We start from the raw sequence: 20,527 nt of genomic DNA on the forward strand, positions 1-20,527 counted from the left end.
GTGTAATTTTAAAGGCTTTTTATTCCTCATTGCACCGTTTTCTTTAGTTTCAATGGTTTACTCGCGAATTTCCCGCAATAAAGCTTTTACTTTTAAGTAAGACCGGAAGTTCATGTTTCTATCTCATGACGCTTGATACAGCGAGAGCGACTTAAACAGGCGATTACGGAAATAACTGCTTAGCCCGAATCAAATAAATAAAGGATTAATATCGAGTGCACCACCTGTGTAAGCCCGTAACACCCGTCACAATGTCCAGACAAGCCAACCGGGCAACAGACAGCAAGAAGATGGTAGGCGACTCCCACAGGATTAAAGGCAACATAGCAAGCTTAGCTAGCAGGATGCTAACCGTGGCTGTAAGGCTAAATTAACAACTTACTCATGTCTCTGAGCTGAGCTACTCGCCAAATTATGCATGTTTATCTTGCACGTGTGGCTAGGTACAAGAGGTATATTTGTACCTGTTTAACATTTATTTCACTGTTGCTTAATGCCGGGTTTGGCTTTGACAGGAAGTGGAGCTACAAGCTAAGCTATGACAACAAAACACAAAAACACATTTAAAAGCTATTTCTTAAAGGATTTTTCAGTTGAACGTATATGAATTTGCAATTTATTAACTGAGCTGACTAAAACTGTAATATACCTTTCTAAAAACGACGCTAAAACACTATTTTCCAAGCAGGTATCGTAGCTCCTGTGCCGTGACAGGTCATTCATGTCAGCTGTGGCTATAATCTTAACAGTTATTTTATGGTCATAGCATTAGATCTGTATAGCTTTTAAAGTTTGGTGTGAAAACTGAAAGATCAGCAATAGAAAAATGTGCCACATATTAATGAAACGTTATTCAATCCTAAGCTGGCATCAAACGTTAGTTCAATTCTAGGAGCTGCCCTGGGACGATCTGTTTAACTTCTAGATGTTCAAAAATATCCCATCCCCAAATTATTATTTAACTTAAAATTTTTTATATAGGCTTTTCTTGCTGGTAAAAAGGTTGTCATTTGTCCAGATTTGTGTGTGGCAAACATAACATGTGATCTGTGTGGTTTCTGTTGGTTTTTTGTTTTTGTTTTTTAGAACTCGGAGTTGTTCACACTGACTTATGGGGCCCTGGTCACCCAGCTTTGTAAAGACTATGAGAATGATGAGGAGGTCAATAAACAGCTGGATAAGATGTGAGTACTCTTTCAAGCAGGATTTTTCCTGTCTTTGAACGAACCATTTGCTCCACATACAGCAAAGGCATTTTTTTTAAAGCACAACCGACAGACATCAGTGCTTCAATTTGTGACCATTTGAATAACAAACTTTGAATTAAGCTCGAGTCTTGCCAAATCCTCTTTTGGGGCTCACACCCAGCTGTCGGTTGAAAATTGTGTAAATACTGTTAAATGCACTTGCTGTGTGAAACAAAAAAAGCATTACTTAATTAGAAACACAGAAGGTAAACTTTTCCATCACTTAAACAGTAACTAGGTACTTTATGAGGTACACCTATTTGCTGCCCTTCAACACAAATTCCTAATCAGCCAATCACACCTCAGTTCATTTAGGTTATCCTGTCTCAAGCTGTTAGGGAGGCAACAGTAACTCAAATAAGCACTTGTTCCCACCAAGGTATGTAGAAGAGCATCTGTGAATACACGGTGTGTCAAACACTGGGATACAGCAGCAGAAGTTCAAAAGCACAGCGCTTTTTCTGTGTTAGCTGGCTTGACACAGTCGAAAGCCCCAGTCACCGAAAATAGCCACCACAGTGCTTTTTACCACCTTTCTGTTAAGCTGGGTTTCTGCTCTGCTATGTGAATGATTACATAAAAATAGTGATTTTACAGGTCATGTGACTCTTCTTTCACACAAAGTGAGTATCACCTACTGCAATAAGAGACAGATCCTCAGATAATGATCATAAAATGGTGATTAAAAATATACCAGTAAAATGCACCATTGTCACAAAGAGAATGCTACTGAAGAACATTAATCTTGGGATTTATTTCACACAGCGGTAAATAAACAGTTCCATGTGCTGCTATTTATTTTAAAGGTGACTGCGGCACATTTGAGCTTTGAATCTTTGAACTAGTTCCATTTAAACATTAAAGGTTTCTGTTCTGTAGCCTAACAAAGGAGATGTGGAAATCATTTTACTTTGTCAGCAGAGGAAAGTGAAATGAATGTGTTTTGTTCTGGTAGCTGCAATTCCAGCAATGTAAAAGAGATTTGGCACCAAATTAAAAAACCTGTGCGAACATGGTCCATCCAGCTTATTTTAAACTGAAAATTGGAACATAACCTGGTCAGGTCTTCAGCATAAGTTACCACGGTGATTTAGCTAGGTAAAAAGAGAGCCACTTTTGTGACACAGAAAACTGACTTTTAAGCTCGTAAAAGCTTGATAAGCTATTAAATAACATGAAGGCATGGATCAGTCCGGCATCAAGCTGGTGATGTAGTAATGTGTAGTGTATCCATCTTCTGATGGTTTTTTCCAGCAGGATTAAGTACCATGTCCCAAACCTCAGATCATCTCAATCTGATGATCTGAGGTCAAAACAAAGGCACCCTTTGTTTAATTTATAGTTAATAAGTTCATCTATGTACCATTAAGTATGTGCTATCATTCAGCCTGTTTAATTTGATACATTAAGAAACATAAACCTGGCTCTTCTGGTAGATAATTCCAAGCTGCTGAAACTCACTACATAACTGTTATGATGTGCAGGTGTGCATCACAAAGCCATAATGCAATAAACACACAATTTATAACATCATACATAATTTTGAACGTATCACAGGAAGTACAATGCTGATGACAAGGTATTGCCGAGTATTCTGTACATGAGTATTTATCTGTAACAAAGTTCAGTTCTTCTGTCTCGCATATGTTGAGCCTGTGGTTTTCAGTGGATGCTCTCAATCATGCATCCTTTGGGATTTTTGAAGCCTTTTGGGTGACTCTTTATAGCTGACAGCTTCATTATACTCTTTAAGCGTTTTCCTATTTTCAGTTCATAACATAGCTTGACACAAAATGGAGCAAAGACGTAGTCTTATCGGATTTCATTTCTTACACTGCTGCTTCTCCTCTTGTAAGTTCTTTGGATGGGGTCTTTTGAAGAAGCAAATATTTAATATTAAGACAGAAGAATCTTAGGAATGCCAAGCAGGAGACAGTACTCCCCCAGAATAAATGGTAAATGGCCTGTATTTATATAGCGCTTTACTAGTCCCTAAGGACCCCAAAGCGCTTTACACATCCAGTCATCCACCCATTCACACACACATTCACACACTGGTGATGGCAAGCTACATTGTAGCCACAGCCACCCTGGGGCGCACTGACAGAGGCGAGGCTGCCGGACACTGGCGCCACCGGGCCCTCTGACCACCACCAGTAGGCAACGGGTGAAGTGTCTTGCCCAAGGACACAACGACCAAGACTGTCCAAGCCGGGGCTCGAACCAGCAACCTTCCGATTACAAGGCGAACTCCCAACTCTTGAGCCACGATCGCCCCAGAATAAGATTAAGACAAAATGATTGGTTTCTAACTTAAGAAATTTAAATTATCCTGTCATGCTGACAGACCTTTGGACTGGATGTACTTTGTTTCTCTGGCTGTGCGGTAACCCTGAGCTGTCAGGACGGGGCTCGTCTTACCTGGCCTTAGAAGGCAGTGAATCTGCACTGCCCAATCTGCCAGATGCCATCCAGCTGGTTAGAGACGGACCATGTTAGGATTGGGATGCAGCCATTGGCTTCAGACTCTGCTGTTAGGTTAAGTTGTCTGGACTCTTTAATCAGAAATGTCATTATTTGGCAAGTATATGAACCAAAAATATTTTGAAGGATTTGAAGCTGTCTGCCTTGGCTTTACAGTTTGCCGCAGGTTAGCCTGTCATTTCCCCCCAACTACTTTTCCTTTAATATAAAAAGAAAACATGACTTTGTCTCTTACCCACTTCTCTCTCTCTCTCTCTCTGACGTTCTGACTTCCACAGGGGTTATAACATTGGTGTGCGTCTGATCGAGGACTTCCTGGCACGCTCAAGCATCGGCAGGTGTCAGGATTTCCGAGAAACAGCCGATGTCATTGCTAAGGTAACTGGAAGGTTCCAGGCCAATCAGAGCATGACCATGGACTTCTCCCAAGATAGACAGAGGGAAATAGGAGAGGGAGGAAGGGACAGAAGGGACAGATTAGAGGGAACATTTCTAATAAAACACCCTAACACAGGATGGGTGAAAGAGTGTCAGGATAAGGGTAAGGGGTAAGTAGACAAGAAAAGCTCAAAACACAGAATGAAGCATATTTCTAAACTTTATGCTAAAATCACATTCGTGTGAGTGTGTAGAAATGATCCGATGTGAAATGTGATGCAAATTCAGTGAAACATCTCTGGTTTGCCATCTTTGGACTTTTATTTTGAAAGAGAACCTGTTAAGCTTTTCCTTATTTTCTCTAACATATTTGCTGTTGCTATCATAGACGCTCACATTTGTCATGGCCAAAGTAACAAGTTAAGAGTAATCCCTATGAACCAAAGGCTCTAAATACTGGCTGTGAGCACAGAAACCACACCCACCTGCTATTCAAACTTTCTGGTAGTGAGCGGCAGCCAATTAGAAGGTTACAGGCCTTAAAAGGAACAATTTATTTATTTGTTTATTGTTCGTGTAGTAGATGTAGTGATGTGCTTTACCAAGGCCCAGTATAAGAAAAATAAGAATTATTTTCAAATGTGAATCATGCATAGTTGTTAAAATAGCTGGAAGTTAACAAAATGGGTCTCTGTTCAGCTTTGGCAACAGGGCTGCATAACTGAGTCTGGTTTTATACTAAGTCACCTGGCTGTCAGTTTTTCCATATGACTTCCTTGTGACAAAAGGACACAGACAGACCAGGAAGGCGGCTCTCGGGCACGTTTAGCCTCTTCAGTTGCTTTCGAGGTGTTACATCTGCGTGCAAAGGGAGTCATTCCACAGATGTAACAACACTCCAGCTCAGGGACCTGGCTCGTGGTCATGAAGAGAGAGGTCAGCTCTGTAAATGGAGGACCACTATGGGACAGCGGTTTGGAAGGTGCAGTGAATGACTGCTTCAGGATATCTCGTAACCTCTAGCTAAACTCTGAAATCACCTCAGCAATTCTTCAGTTAAATAGACGAAGAAGAGGTCTGTTATGTGGTCACAACAGATTTTCTACAGCTGTGGATCATATTTTCATTATTATTCTGTGGCTAGTGATGTTTAAAAACTGGAATAAGGACAGCAAACATTTTACATATGAGTGCAAATCTGCCCAGGCCAGCTTAATGTTGGAATTGGAGCGTGCAACTGGGATTTTGTTTGCGCCATTGAAATTTTATTTGTCAGAAAATGAGAAAGCCTGCCGTTCCCTCTATGAAAAAGTGATAAAGAAGAACAAAAGCCAAAAAAACTGATGACTTTATCAGAAAATATTTGTAAATGATTAATGGTTTTTTTTCCCTTTTTCTCCTCTGTTGTTAATATTGGGGTCTTCATTAGGTTGCTTTTAAAATGTACCTAGGAATCACCCCAAGCGTGACCAACTGGAGCCCTGCAGGAGATGAGTTTTCCCTTATCCTCGAGAATAATCCACTGGTAGACTTTGTGGAGTTGCCAGATAACCACAGCACACTCATCTACTCCAACCTTCTGTGCGGCGTCCTCAGAGGAGCCCTGGAGATGGTAAGATAAACCTCAGAAGTTTTAAGGTGCCGCGTGTATAGGATGTATGGAAAAATATAAAGAAACAATGGTGATATGGTTCCAGTGCACAGTTACATTTAGTTTATGCCGTAAAATGATGGCATACATCTTTAATGATGTCTACTACCAATTTTATTTTGGATTTCCTCTAATCCACACAGGCTCAAACAAATACATATATAAATACATTGGTAGAGTTTATTTAAATTGGTTGGTTTTCTGGCACAGACCTGGCTTTTAAGTGTAGTCCACAAATTTCCAATAGGGTAAATGGACTGATTCTTATATAGCGCTTTTCTACTCTCCCAAAGTACTCAAAGCGCTGTATACAACAAGCCACATTCACCCAATCACACCCATTCTCACGAGCACTTTCTCTACAAGTAGTGCTTTCTAACTACATTCACACACATTCATACTCCGATGGATGCATCGGTTAGTATCTTGCCCAAGGATACTTGACATGCAGACTGGAGGAGCCAGGAATTGAACCACCAACCTTCCGATCAGTAGGTGACCTGCTCTACCTCCTGAGCTACAGCCCCCCCAGGGTGGAGTTTTGGGAAGTTTTCAGAATGTTAATGTTGGCCAGCTTTATCCATTCCAACACCAGTTTTGTTGTGTGTTTGGGATCATTGTCTTGTTGAACACCCAGCTGTGTCCAGCCTTCAACAGTCAAGATTTTGATTCTAGGTGAAATAGAAAAATTTCGAGATAGTTGTCCTCCTTCACTCGTGCATGATGCTCCTTTTTTTTTGCTGCCAACACCATACTTGAGTAGGCGCCGTGCTCTTAGATTTGAAAGCCTAACACATCTCTTGTCATTGTGGCCACATAGCTCAAACTTTGTCTTATCTCACATTATACTTTTCTTCCGAAAGCTGCTTGATTTTGGAGCAGGTGCTTCTTTCCTGGTCAGCACCTTGTCAATCTATGACAATGTAAAACTTGCTGTGGACATAAAACCTGATGAACATTCATGCCCATGATGAGATACAACTTCTGACCACAACTTTAATAGTGGAAAATGAACAAATGAGGATAAAAGTCTGTCTTCCTTTTTGTTTTTTGTTTTTAAAAACAAAATCTTTATGAATGTGGTTTAGGTCCAGATGGCGGTGGATGTGAAATTTGCCCAGGACACTCTGAGAGGGGACAGTGTGACAGAAATCCGCATGAAGTTCATTAAGAGGATTGAAGAAAACCTGCCTGCGGGAGACGAGTGATGGAAACGCAGAGATCACCTGCATCCCACAGAGGGAGGACTGATTTAAACACAGAACACTTTCACACTTTAAAAGATGAACACGATTCACACCATCAGACCGCATGCTCAACTTTAACAGGATGGTTACTTTTCTGGCAACATAACATCTCTACGAGTCGATGTGAGCATAAGAGGCTGATGGATGATTCACTAAAAATACCTGAATCGACTCGTAGCTTCAGTTTGACCATTTATTTGTTACTAACCCATGTTTAAAGACTCTCGTTGACATCTTTTTCTCATGAATAAAGTGTTTCGTTTATTTTTGATCGGCACAAGGCGAGTAAGTCTTATGCCAAGTTTTTCTTTTTTTTTTGGTTTGTTTGGTTTTTTTTGGTCTATCTTCTTTGTTTTTAATGAAATCACACTTTATTGCTGCCAATTATTTGGCATGTTAATTTATGATGATGTTCAGTAAAAGTGACATATTTGATGCGATGCTTTTCTCATCCATTTATGAGATTTGAAACCTTCTAACATGCCTGCTTGGGGACCTTGAACACTTTAAACCAAGCTCTTTCTTACACAAACACACTAAATGTTTCAGTGTACTGTGGAAGTTATTTCTTTGGAGCTGTTCTGCAAAGGCAAACAATAACCAACCTTAATTTCTCTCTTATGTTTGTTCAGGGCCCATAGAAGCAATTTGCATGGGTGCAGAAAAGTCACCAGTTGGGGCTGTCACACCTGTGAATAGCTCCCTTACAAGTAATGAACAGAACCTCTCAGTCAGACCTGCTGCACACCTCATCAATAACTTAAAACACAGGCGGCCATTCATGAGATGTAGCACATGCACACACACAATCTATCTGTGGTTCCACATTTGAAAGGAAGAAAAAAAATTGGTCTGGCTACAATGAGAACATTAGCAATATTTTCTTAATTCCTCATTTTTATTCATTTTTTTATTGTGTAACAGAACAGCAAGAGTACCAAACTCACGAGTCTGCTGAAAGCACTTAGAGATTGAGATTGTCAGATAGGGATTTCCTTTTGGAGAAATCTGTCAGCCATTAACTGCTGGAAACCTCGAGGCCCTACACATTCTTATTTTATAGCTACTAGTGCTATTACATGAACCCATGACAAATTCTGTTGACTTGAGGTCAATTCTCCAAACAGCCACAAGAGGTTGCTGTGTACATTAGCTTTCCTCTGCGGGCATGTGGTTTAAACGATGTACTTTTTTTTTTCCTGCCAAAGATGGATATATTGCGGTGTGGGGGTGTACATTCCCTTACTTGTGGGAGTACTGGCCGGATCTGCAAGAAAACGTAAATAATAAGGCTCTATTTTTTTCAGATGGTGCTAATAGCTTTGATCTGGCTCGAGATGAGAGAAACATTGACAACATACAGTCAACTCTGTACTTTATAAGATGTATTAGGGAGGGATTTCTCATTATTATGCATTGTCTGAAGCATCTGCCTACTCCCGTCTGGGGTAGCGCTCATTTAAAAGGATAAAGAATGGAAAGCGGAGGCACCACAAGGGCCAACAATAAACTCGGCAGGCCATTAGGCGAGCACTCAACACATTACGCGCGCGTATCTATGCACCCTGTAGGCCTGTCATGTGGATGTTGGATGTAGAGTATTTCAGGAAATCTATTTTTTGGGTGGTTGTGTGCAGAAGCTTAATGTAAATGACTTGGCAGGTTTGGAGCTGGACCTGAGGGATGCATAGACAGCTGGGTTTGTGTACTTGTGAAAACCGGTATCCCTCTGCCATATGCTTACAGGAATTTACCTTGACAAATGCATACACACATGCTGGTCACGGAGCCCAAAGCGAGGATGAATTTATTACCGCCGCAGCACTCTCGCGTCGGTGTTAATGCTTTCTAGAAGGACCGATCATGCAAACAGTCAACTGTTTCTCGGCTCTTGGTGAGAGCTTTGTGTTGATTGTTTTCACAGTTTTACCCATTAAGCAAGAAAGTATGAAGACTAACTAGCGCTCTGCTTATAACCTGAGCATCTGGGATTTCTATTCCCTCTGCAGGACTGCAGATGGTGTCACAGAAGAGAGAGGGAGGGAGAGAGAGAGAAAAAAAAAGTTGTTTGAGGCACTTAAGACTCATCGAGCCACGAGGAACTACTTTGAAGATGCTATTCATATTTATTCCCCTTCTTTCTGTCTCATAGTTTCAAACAGTCTACGATGCTTCCTAACATGCAGGCAGTTTGTTCGCCGTCTCCCACAAGCGGACGTGCTGCCATTTAAAAAATATTTATTAATATTATTTATTGCAGCTGCCTATATTTTTCAGAAAACTTTATTAGGACAGACCTGGAATACAAGTAGCAAATGTTACGGGCCTGAGACAGCGTGCTCTGATCTGCTTTAAGCCAGCTAAATGTTTCCATGTGGCCTTTATGGGAAACAAATGGTGAAAGGCACGCTGTGACAGTAAAGCCCAGCACACAGCCTGGTAATGGACCTGCGCTTATTGAATACCGCATCCCTTTCTTCTACCTCCACCCCATCTATTTCCAACCCCATCCTCTCAACGTTTAGCCCCCCCCCCCTTTCCTTTTTCCCTCTGACTTTCACAATGTTTCCATTATTCAACCTGTTTACTTTGCAGTTTTTGGGAATGTCCTGTATCTGCTGGGAATCGTGCTGCCTCACAGGTGAAGTAAAGGTTGGCCGAAGATTCAGTCACCCAGGATTTTCAGAGGTTTCCACAATGTGTGTGTGTGTTTTGCAGCTAGTCAGTGAGAACAGCTGAGATGAAAGCAGTACGGACAGCACTTCATAAAAGGAGAAAATGCAGTGAGTCAGCATACAAGTGGATTCATGGTAAATTAAAACCCTGACTAACTGAAAAATGCTCCTGGGCAGTGAAGCAGTAGAGGTGGCTGATTTAATGAGCGTGCACACCTGAAAAGATGCTCTTGCCAGTACAGGAGTTATTCATAGGAACGTCCCTTGTCTGCTAAAACACACCTCCCTGTTGCTCCGTGTGATTTTTAGTGGTTTGAGGGGATGTTCGATTGGGATTTATGCGCATAAACACCTCAGTAAATAAATGTGGATGTGGTTTCGAGAGGTAATTATAAGTTGATTTGGTATTCAGTCGCAGCATGTACCCACCGAGATCTGCTACAGCATCTGCAAGCCATTTGGAATATGATTCATTACCCACTTCCAGACAAACTGTTGAGCACTTCCTATAAATCTAATAACTCATGCTTCGCTCAGTCATCTACCATGGGTTGTACATCCAATAGAAAGTGAGAAGTTATTAGGCTTCCCAAAGTAATGTTTGGGTCATTAAGTGTGCTGGCAGGAAAAGAGAAACTAAACTAGCAACAAAACCCCTCAATTCCCAACAATAAAAACAGATCGGCACCAGGTAACCCACACAATGAATTCCTGGATCGCCAGTGCTCCGGGAAAGTTGTGTTTCTGTCTTTTCAACAGGAAGACATGTCAGGTTGAAGTTGGCTCTTTTGTGTATCAGCGGCGGCCTGGCTGGTTCCAGAGAGGGTTTCAGGCGGGCCTTGGACAATTCCAAGCCATTTAATGCTTTGTTTTCAGTTTTTCCTTCTTCCCTTTCTTCCAGGCTTTTTGGATAGGAGCTGCTAAGCTGCCTTCACTCTGCTTCCAATTTCCTCCTGCTCTTTTGTTCTTCCTCTTTTCTCCGGAATCTTATGAAGAGGAGGTTTTTTTTTAGATATTCCTGATGACACAGGTTTTACCCAATCCAGATCCTTTTTATCTTTGGCCCTTATTTTCCCACAATATTCCTCAGCTCTTGTCTTGTTTTTCTCCCTCTTTTCTTCCCTTTTTCTTGACCCAGCTCGAGCTGGAGTTTATGTAACAGCGGCAGAACTTTCCAGCTTGGAACAGCCTCACTTCAAGATAGAGCAAGGAGAATGAGAGAGAGAGAAAGAGCAAAAAGGAAAAGAAAAAGTGGTGTGTGTAATTTTACACTGGCTAGCCCGAGGGCAAACAGCACCTTAGCTAACACTTTAAGACATTATTCCTCCAAAATTCATATATGTAAGCGCTCTATGAGTCTCTGGGGCAGTAACAAATAATTTCAGTTGAAAAGCTGGAATGTGAAAGTCCTGGTTTGCCCTGGTTTGACTAAAATCAAACCAGGCTTCCCTCCCAGAGCGTAGGACTGCCTAGAGGCTGCAGACCAGCTGCACTGGACGGGATGTCACTGCTCATTGCTGCCAAGCATGAGCTGACCGTGTGTGTGTGTGTCACATTAATATTTTGTGTGACACACAGACTGTACACTAATTTGAGTGACAAAACAGACTGTACACTAATTAGGGCAGCTTACTTCAAATGAGTCAAGCTGGCCATCTATCTACATTTCATAGTACGTTATCCATGCTAGTATGCAAGGCATAAATCCAGACACCAGCTCTAGGATTTATATCTTCAGCAAAACATTTATTTCCCCCTGATTTTAAGCAATTGTTTTATGCAAATTATTGTGATTAGAAGGGCTCTGGATAGTCTCATTGTAGAGGCTAAAGATTTTCATGCCTGAAAAACTGACTCTCTCTTCAAATACACTGGAATTTGAGGCTCACCTGACCAATAACATGATGTAGCAATATATAGTATGATGCTATTTAAATGTTGAGTGCATTTTATGCATGTTAAAAAAAATGAAAAAGTAATGGCAAATGAAGCCATATAGTAGCAAATATTGCATTTTGATCAAAGCTTGGACAGTTTATGTTTGACATTGTAACGTGTCTTGAAGTTAATTAATGAGACGTCTCATAGGTCAGTGTTGCCTTCTTGGATAAAATGTAGCCACCATTTTATAATTTCATCCATTTCAAACTTAAAACAAATAAACAAACAAAGCAAAACAAAACACAGGTTATAAAGTCAAAATAAGTCAGCACATTAAATGACTTCTTCGTGTTAAAAACAAGCTAACAAATGATTTAGCCATGGATGTATTTTCATTGTAAAGGTTAATATTAGGTGAGTAGTGTGTTTATATTTTCTTCAAATTTTATGCTGAAAATGTTACACATGGGTGTATAGTTAGTGCTATATAGTTATTGTTGTATAGTTAGTGTTATCTGCAAATTACCATTCTCCGATGGCAATGTATATCTGAAAAAACTGTAGCTGTTAGAACTGCTCTCTACAGATTCAAATTTGATCTTTGTTACTCACATTTGAACACTTTTGTAATTTTTTTTTTTTTAATCTTAATTTACAATACTGATCTTCGCCTTTCTGGGAAATGACTACCTAGCTATCCTAGTAGCTTTATGACACTAAGTACATTGAGCTAAATGCTAACACGGAAACTGACGTTGAACTGATTTCTGCTAGAATGCTCACTAACATCCATCCATCCAACAGACAATATTTAATCGTGGTCACTGTCTTATTTTAAAATGTTAGATGGTTGTTATTTCAGCTAAAATATTGTAGCGGGTCAGGGCTGTTTTGGGTTTTGTTTGACAGCTGTGTTCTGTTGTTTCAGGCGGCAGCATTATGTTGCCATGGTTACCATGTGACACGCCCTCTCTGCAACTGTGTGTTTTTCTGGTGCGCCTTTTTGTTGTTACGTTAGAGCTGCGCCGAGCAGTTGCGTTAGCGTGGTAGGTTTTGAACTAGCTATAGAGAGTATAAAGGATGGATATGGCTACTGGGACATCACTGATCGGTTTCTAAAGCCCAGTTTTGAAGCCTAGAGATTAAAACTTTCAACATTGCATCACTGTAACTGTCTGTTTAGTCAGAATGTGGTTTTTACCATAGATAATCCTCATTTTAGTAACATTGTATGACCAAGATTTACAAAATGACCTTATTTTGGACTCAAGTCAAGTCAAAACGCTTTTCTACCTTAAAGTTTTAAGCAGAAATCTTTTTAGACAACAGCTATTGCCATCTAGTGGTTTTCAGGTAGTTTTCACTAGAAGGCACTTTCACATTGGCTTCATTTTTGCCCTGCAGAGGCTACGTCCATCTTTTATTGAGGTTTCTCATGTGATGTCATGTGCACAATGCTCAACAGCTGTCTGCCATATTGGATGTGATACAACCACAGGTTGTATTCCCCCCTCAGTAATTGCTTTGGTTTCTAGTAGATTGCCACATTTGCTTGTAGTAAAGTTGTGCCTCAGCATTGCAGCCAACATGTTTCAAAAGGTGCAACTTTTACTTTGAAGGCAAACAGTCTCAATTTCAGTTTCACTAGTGTTGGTAGACAAGTCCATCACTTTCAACCAACTTCAAGAATTTGTTCTATAATAGTTAACTCAACATTTGTAGTAAATGAACTTGTAAGATATAATGAGGTTTAATAATCATTTTGGGACATCAACCTTTTGTCATGAATGACAAGACCAGACTATTGTTCACATTGTCACTATTAGTATTATTTTCATCAGGTGTAGTGTTACTGTGTCCCATTACTGCTGGAGTCTGTGATGATGTGTCTCTCCAACTGTAAAGTCTTCAAAGTCTTTCTATTTTTGCCAAGTTGAAGACCTCTTGTTCACCTGCTGGGCAGACACACAAAGGCCTCGGAGTGATGAGCCATTTATGTAATGGACCATTTTTATCAGACAGAGGGTTCCTCTTTGGCAATCCATAATGGAAATCAGAGATAAAATGAGGTTAGAAACACAATAGAATTAAAATTGCATGAGAAGAGTGCAGAACAGTCCATTAGTACAGTGTTTTCAGTGCAGGAAATGAGTCATATTTCTACATGTATAGATGCCTGATCTTTTTCCCCTTCATATATAACACATGCATACATATATTTGGGATGCTGTCAGTGTATTCTCCGATGGCAATGTGCTTGCCAGACATGTGTAACTTAAAGTTCAACCTCCTCTTTTCCTTGTTCATGTCATTCAGTAATGTGAGCAGCGTGCCAAAATCACTTCTTAATTTTTTATGGTCTTCAAAACATTCTGTGTGCACATGCATCAGGGCTCTAGACTAACTTTTTGCCATGGGCGCACAAAAGTTAGGCGCACACAAATTTTATAATAATTTATATAATATAATGTGTTTTTCTGGATACACTGTGCTTTTTCAGCATTCAAAGATTGATGACACCGTGTCAGAGCACTGGCTATGAATTTCAGAAGGATCAGGCCTTAACTTAACAGAAAAGTTAGCAATAGTTCTTTTCCTATTACAGCTACATCCACTTCTGTGGTGCCTAGGCTGCTCACTAGGGCTGGGTATCATCACTGATTTCTATAATCCATTCGATTCCGGTTTTCAAAGTCCCGATTCGATTCAACTTGGCCTCAGACAGTCAGAAATATTATAATTCTGATCATTTATCAGTACTGACTTCTTCAGAGTTGTGAACATCACAGCAGATGCCTTTGTGTGAAAGTAACTGAGAATAAAACACAGAAAAACATGAAGGAGATTTTCCTGGTCTGGCTTTTTATAGCAGATAACCTTAAAAATATTCTACAACGTTCTGCATATAAAGTTTAAATTTCTTCAGTATTGAACAACAGAAAAAATAGGCTTTCTTGTCCGAGGTCATTTAAGTGAAAAAAAGAAAAAAGAAAAGACAGCAGCCGACAGCGCTGTAAACAACGGACTGGTGGGCAATAAGCGAATGAATAATACAGAAAACAGAGATTGGAGACGGGAAACTGTTCTTGAAGTACAGAGAGAGATAGAGAGAGAGAGCTAGCTGTGCATGGAGTGTGATTTTAATAGTCGTGGAAGCAAAACAGCAAAATTCATGACGACATTGATCAAATGTGAAGCGCAGTTTGCTGCTTCTTTTGCTGCTGGCTCGGTGAATTTTAGTTGGAGAGAGACAAAACCTGCAATTTGGTCGCATTTGCGACCGAATTGGTCGCACTCTAGAGCCCTGTGCATGCATTCGTACTGTGGAGGATATATCTTTACACACATTCATATGTACATCTGCTTCACCTGTGTGCCGTCCTTTGTGATTTCCTTGCTTAGTTGCTGAAAGGACCCGCTGCGGGCCACATAACGTACAAATCCTTTTTCCAATTAGCTTGCCCAAGTTCGGCTCAGTGGCGCATAGATCTACTGTAAATCTGACCTGCAACATCTTGCTCCAAAGGGATACATGGAGCAAGTAAAAAGGAAGGGAGTTCTCCAAAGCTGTGTAGCATTTTGTTGGATTGTTTCCAGGCCTCTGATGAGCCAGGTCAGCATCTGGCCCCACCAACTGTCAGAATCCACATCAGTTATCCGGTTAAAGGAATGTCATACGCTTTGAAACAGGAAAAAATAGACACACATGTCTGAGTGGATGTTACAACCACAGATTAAGCAGCAAACAACCCCACATGGAGCCATTAAATGTTTCTTCTACGGACAGACTCTACCAGAAGCCTGCCTCGTGTCAGCAGAGGGGTTTTATTGTTTTCAGTAAACAGAGAGCAGTTGATTGTCATCAACTGAGATTCTCTCTGTGTTTGTTGTAGTATTTCCAGCCACCATCATTTGAGCACACTGTGGTTTCATGTTCCACTGTTACAATGAACCTCTTATGTTGCTAATGTGCTGTGAGACCATATAATTATTTCCCATTTCCTCTCTTTTAATCCTATCAAAGCGTTTCTTTGATTTAGACATTAAACCATAATAATTTAAACCAAAACTGTATTCCACAGAAACAAAAGACAATGTAACAAAATCACATAGACAGTCTGTTTTCAGAATACCACATTTGGTTTCTTTTGCACTCAAGTTGCGGCACACACCACTGAGACATTTTCAGTGGACATAAAAGCCAGTGGGGCTGAGTGAATGAGACCTGGATGTCCTTGGAGATGTGCCTTGGAAGGCAAAAGAATGACTTGTGAATGTGAAGGGATATCCAACATTCAAAATCCCTCCCACCGGTTCTATCTACTTCTTGGCAGATGTGAATGAGCACAAATAGATGACGCTGTGAGAAAAATTAGGAAGTGGATCGTCCAAGACGAAAGTGATGACACGCTCTTTCAAGCAGTCCGGTTATTTGGCATGAGTAACTAGATCATGGCTTTGTCCACATGACAGCAAATCCAGAACTTTTTCCGAAGAAGCAAATATTCTCACCACAAATCAATACATGAGTACCTCTTTAATGTGTGGATGGAGTATTTTCGTCTTGGTAAATGTTACCAACAAACATCAGCATCTTGGCACTCTCATTGTAAGGAGCATGCTCAACTGCTGGCCAATGTAAATCATCATTATGTTTAATTATAGTAGTGTTTTCTTCAAGCACTAGCAGAACTTCTGACTAGCACTTAAGAAACTGCAAGTGTGAACTTAGGTCAATGGAGTATGAGTGCAGCATACTGTGAGCAAGGCTCGTGTACTAAGAAGACTGAGCGGAAATAAGAAATTTCAGGTCTACTTGGTAGTAATGGAAATCTAGATTTGATTGATGAACAGCAAAATGTGAGGCCAGGAGCTCTAACCAATCAGATGACGACACCTCTACCATGAACCATGCTCTGGAAGGGGTCGACCTGGAAATGAAGCTCAAAGAGTGGATTGTTCAGAGACATAACCCCCATTCACACCCAGCTCCGGTACAACGTGGTCTGGAACAACTTTACAACCTGTGGGGGTTCTCAGCCTCCAAAAATATGTCACTGATTTGCACACGCAGACACACACACACACACACCTGTGCATGGTTCACCAACCTCTGACATGTGCTGAGAGGAAGGTGGGGCCACAGTCAAAGTGGGACACTTAAGACATCATGACATCATCGGGCCAGGTGATGGAGTGCTGTGTCAGGCTTTGTTTGGTTTTCCAGCTCTAACCATATAAGCAATAACACAGACTCTGAGAAAACATGTCAGTGGAGGATATAACTGAGACCGGCACACGAGAGAGGGAAAAAAACAAAACAAAACATAAAATAACAATTCAGGACATGAATGTGTTCAGAAGAAATCTAGGGTTGAACATAGCTGTAATTATTTAGCAACAAGGTACCGTCAGTTTCATTTCCCGCATCTCCTTCACACCCCAGTGACCTATGAGCCACATCTGGCGAAAATACTGACACAGTGGGTCTTATGATACATGAGGCTCCCCTCAACATCTTTATACTCAACATAATGCGCTATACATTGAGTGTAGACCCCAGTATACTCAGAAGCTACAATTGCTTAAATATGCAATGTTTAGAATTTAGTAACATCTGCTGGTGAGGTTGCAGATTACAACCAGCTGAATATATGTAGGAAGAAAAAACAAAAACAGAAACATTAAAGGGGCTCTGACTGACTCTCAGTGTTTGGTTTGTCCATTGTATGGACCTGCAGAAACATGAAAAGGCAGCAAAAGTTATTTTCAAATGTTTAAGCACTATGAAAACATATTTATGAAACCTTTCTCCTAGTATTCGGTGCAACTCAAGTTCTGCAACTTACACAGATGAAGTTTTGAAAAAGTTACCTGATTTATTGGCGACTTCAAGGTTGTCTCCTTCTACACCTCTAGACCTCTTCAAATGCAATTTTTAATATCCTGTAAATGTGTGTCTAATATGTGTTGGATTTCCTTCAGTGTTTCAAAATGACAAACCTTTAACTAGAATTTCTTTTTGGTGGAAGTGGACACATGTTACAGGGACCCAACTTTGGTGAGCAGGGCAGATAGGGTGCAATACTGGTACATGCCAAACTTCAGACTGGTTTGCTCTGAGTGTCCTCAGTCAGACACCTCAGGACTTTACAGTAGAGCTCCACCATGGCAAACTTAACCTGGGGGTTGAATTTACTGGCTCATGATTAATGTTTTTTTTCTTCCTTTTTAAGCATTTGTCACAAAGTATATTGCTCAGTTTCTGATGAATTACAAGCAACTTTATTCAGATGGTTTGTGTAGAGTTAACAGAAGCTGTGTTGTAGAATTTGCCTAAATCGTAGAACACATTTATGATATTGGTGTACAGACCTTCCAGAAAGACTGGTGGGACTGGTGATGGAAACAGTAACAGATGGATTGATGAAGGGGTTGTGAAAAGCAATGATAGAAGAGAGTTGGCATGATCTGTGACTAGTATTTATTGCTACTGTGATGAAAATAATAGAATTATTCTAGTCAGTAGTCAGTGGTGCAAGGTGTGGACCCAGCAAGGAAAGAATGACACGCATAGTGGAGGGTTCCATGAAGTGTGAGTCATTCATTAGCACCTCTTTATAGACTTGTGTACCTCATTTAAAAAAGGTACACTGCATCCTAAAATAGAAGCAAGAATTAACATTCTTGGAAAACTCCATCTGATGTTTCCATCTGCACATTTTGGCCACTAATGGAAGTGTGTGACGTGTTCAAAACCAAAATGATGTGGTGGTATGATGTGTGCAGAGTCACATCACACCACACCACCTCTGAATCCACCCTCACTTCTGGCGTTCTAAAGGCCAAGCAACAGAGAATGACTTTAATTTCCCAAAGATGGTGAAAACGCCTTCAGTTTTCCTCACATACTGGAGGCCTGTGGGCTTTGAGTTTTCTGTATAATGCAACCTTGGGTTTCTTGAAAGGTGCTATATAAATATATTATATTATCAGTTAGCTAGGAAAAGTTTCAGAACAAACATGCAGACACACTACGATCTTTATAGTGATGATTTATTTAAATCATTTGATGTATGTCTTAGCCATTGTAAACTTTCTATATGCAAATAGTCACAACCCCATGTTGGGAATATTGTAGGGTGTTAACAGCGTTTCCCATCTGATGTTTCCGTTTTAGGCCACCAGGAGACTGAGGTGTGACGAATGTCCATGCCTGTAGGAAAAGGAAGTAGGATGCAGTTATGTGACCTGTCTACCGGGGATAGGAAATGTAAGTCGTCATCTGGGGCCGGCTTAGGTCATCTCTGTCTGATTTACCTTACAATAGCGCCTGATCAGTGCAGCGTGTTGAATTTTGATAGGGCATCATGCATTGAGATTAGATTGAATCTAAACTAAGGAAAGTTCAGAAATTTTAGCCTTTTTAATGTTTTCCATTCCAGCTAAACTGAAGGCTGAAATTCATGTCTTTATATCACTTCATAACTACAATCCCCTTAAGGCATTTTATGTTGCATGTGAGAGAGCCCACAATATTAGAGAGAAAACCCCAACAATCAAACAATCCCTTTTGGCAAATCAATTTGCCGACTGTAGGGAGGACGAACCCCTTGCTTAAGCAAAATGACTTCAGCAGAACCCGCTGAGTAGTTGTGGAGTGAGGAGAAAAAAAGAGAAAAAAGAAGAGCATAAAGAGACAAGGAATAATAAACTATGGGAGAGGGGCCAAAAAGCTAATGAGATGCAGTGGTGGTATATAAACATATAAGGAGTGAAAAGAGGGGGGAGTGGAGAAGAAATGCTCAGCGAATCACAGGATGTTCCCCAACAGCTTGAGCCTATAGCAACATAACTGAGGGATATTTCAGCATCGCCTGATCCAGCTGGAAAAGCCTTTGTCTTACATCTTAATCATTGAAATTCTGGGACCTACAACTAAGCCTGCAGTCTGGGAGTGATGTGCTCTCTGGGGATAACATGACACTGTGATCAGAAGATATAATCAGAACAACCTAGACATGATCAAGACCATCATTTCTTGTTGGTTTTGGACAGGTGATTTTGTTAGTTTAGCAATACAGAAATTAGTCCCTAATAAGTCTATCACTTCAGTCTAATTTAGGGATCTGATTAGCTTCTCTTGACAGGCAAAGATGGGAATGTGTGTGTTGTAGTGATCCCTTTAAAGCAATTATGAAATCAGTGGTGCAGGATAATTGGTATCTATTATCCTCCTGGGTGAGTGAAGGCAGACAAAGCTGTAATGCAGAATAGGGGAGATAGATGCTTCATCATCCTTCTGCCTTTATTACCTCAAAGTGACTTTGAGGTGAAACTGGGCAGAACATATAATGCTGTGAAGGATTTTGGGATAGCTAGGATCCTTTCAGGTTTTTTGACCACCCTTGTTTGAACCAATGATTGGTTTGAACCCATATTAACCTTACTGATGCCTTGCTTAGAAGTAACAAATTGGAAAGTTTTCCAGCATCAGCTCTGAGATTAAAATGCTTGTTTTTTTTCTTGTGTCCTTTTATTATTTTCCCCTCATGTTTGTAGTTATCTTCTCGTGTTTGATGCCTGCCCTGTTTCATGGACTATTTCCAAGGCCATCAAAACTGGCAACAGTGCAATTAGCACTGTGCAATTAGCTGGGGCTTTTGCACACTGCTCTCGTTTGTCTGAAAGGCATCTCTATTTGAGTATTTTCCTGTATTTTATTATCGTAAATATCATCTGCCAGGTTTTCTCTAATTGCATTCAATGAAGTGAATGCAAAATATCCACATAATTTGGCTCTTACATCGACAATAAGGTTTTACAATTCTGAAAATATAAGCATGTAAATATAAAAAAAACATAAAAAACACTCAAACAAAATACACAATTTCCATTACCCTCTTAAAAACAGCCTAACTAGGCTTTTAGGTGATTTTTAAAATTATGAATAGAAGCCAATTC

The 20,527-nt window shown here is 40.4% G+C and overlaps 1 protein-coding gene across 2 annotated transcripts; it reads left to right on the plus strand.

The window, feature by feature from the left end:
* Positions 1 to 109: 109 nt before the first annotated feature.
* trappc3 (trafficking protein particle complex subunit 3) lies at positions 110 to 7,447 on the plus strand. Of its 2 annotated transcripts, none has more exons than XM_086280621.1 (5): positions 110 to 359; positions 1,087 to 1,184; positions 4,010 to 4,109; positions 5,539 to 5,721; positions 6,849 to 7,447. In XM_086280621.1, exons 1-5 carry the CDS (start codon positions 252 to 254, stop codon positions 6,966 to 6,968), a joined length of 609 nt encoding a protein of 202 aa, XP_086136747.1. In that variant the 5' UTR covers positions 110 to 251; the 3' UTR covers positions 6,969 to 7,447. The 2 variants fall into 2 exon arrangements, with proteins under 2 accessions (XP_086136747.1, XP_086136748.1); XM_086280622.1 differs by having other exon boundaries at positions 115 to 293.
* Positions 7,448 to 20,527: the final 13,080 nt, after the last annotated feature.

This window comes from Aulonocara sp. 'chitande type north' Nkhata Bay, linkage group LG22 (genome assembly GCF_057382095.1).
Source record: "Aulonocara sp. 'chitande type north' Nkhata Bay isolate Kocher_YH1m ecotype deep benthic linkage group LG22, A_spYH_male_GT1.1, whole genome shotgun sequence".
Classification (NCBI taxonomy): domain Eukaryota; kingdom Metazoa; phylum Chordata; class Actinopteri; order Cichliformes; family Cichlidae; genus Aulonocara; species Aulonocara sp. 'chitande type north' Nkhata Bay.

Bases quoted from the DNA above. Each gene is read 5' to 3' on its own strand.
- trappc3 (XM_086280621.1), top strand. From the start codon at position 252: ATGTCCAGACAAGCCAACCGGGCAACAGACAGCAAGAAGATGGTAGGC. The intron at 4,110-5,538 runs GTAACTGGAAGG...GGTCTTCATTAG, and splicing joins CAGCCGATGTCATTGCTAAG to GTTGCTTTTAAAATGTACCT. The intron at 5,722-6,848 runs GTAAGATAAACC...AATGTGGTTTAG, and splicing joins TCAGAGGAGCCCTGGAGATG to GTCCAGATGGCGGTGGATGT.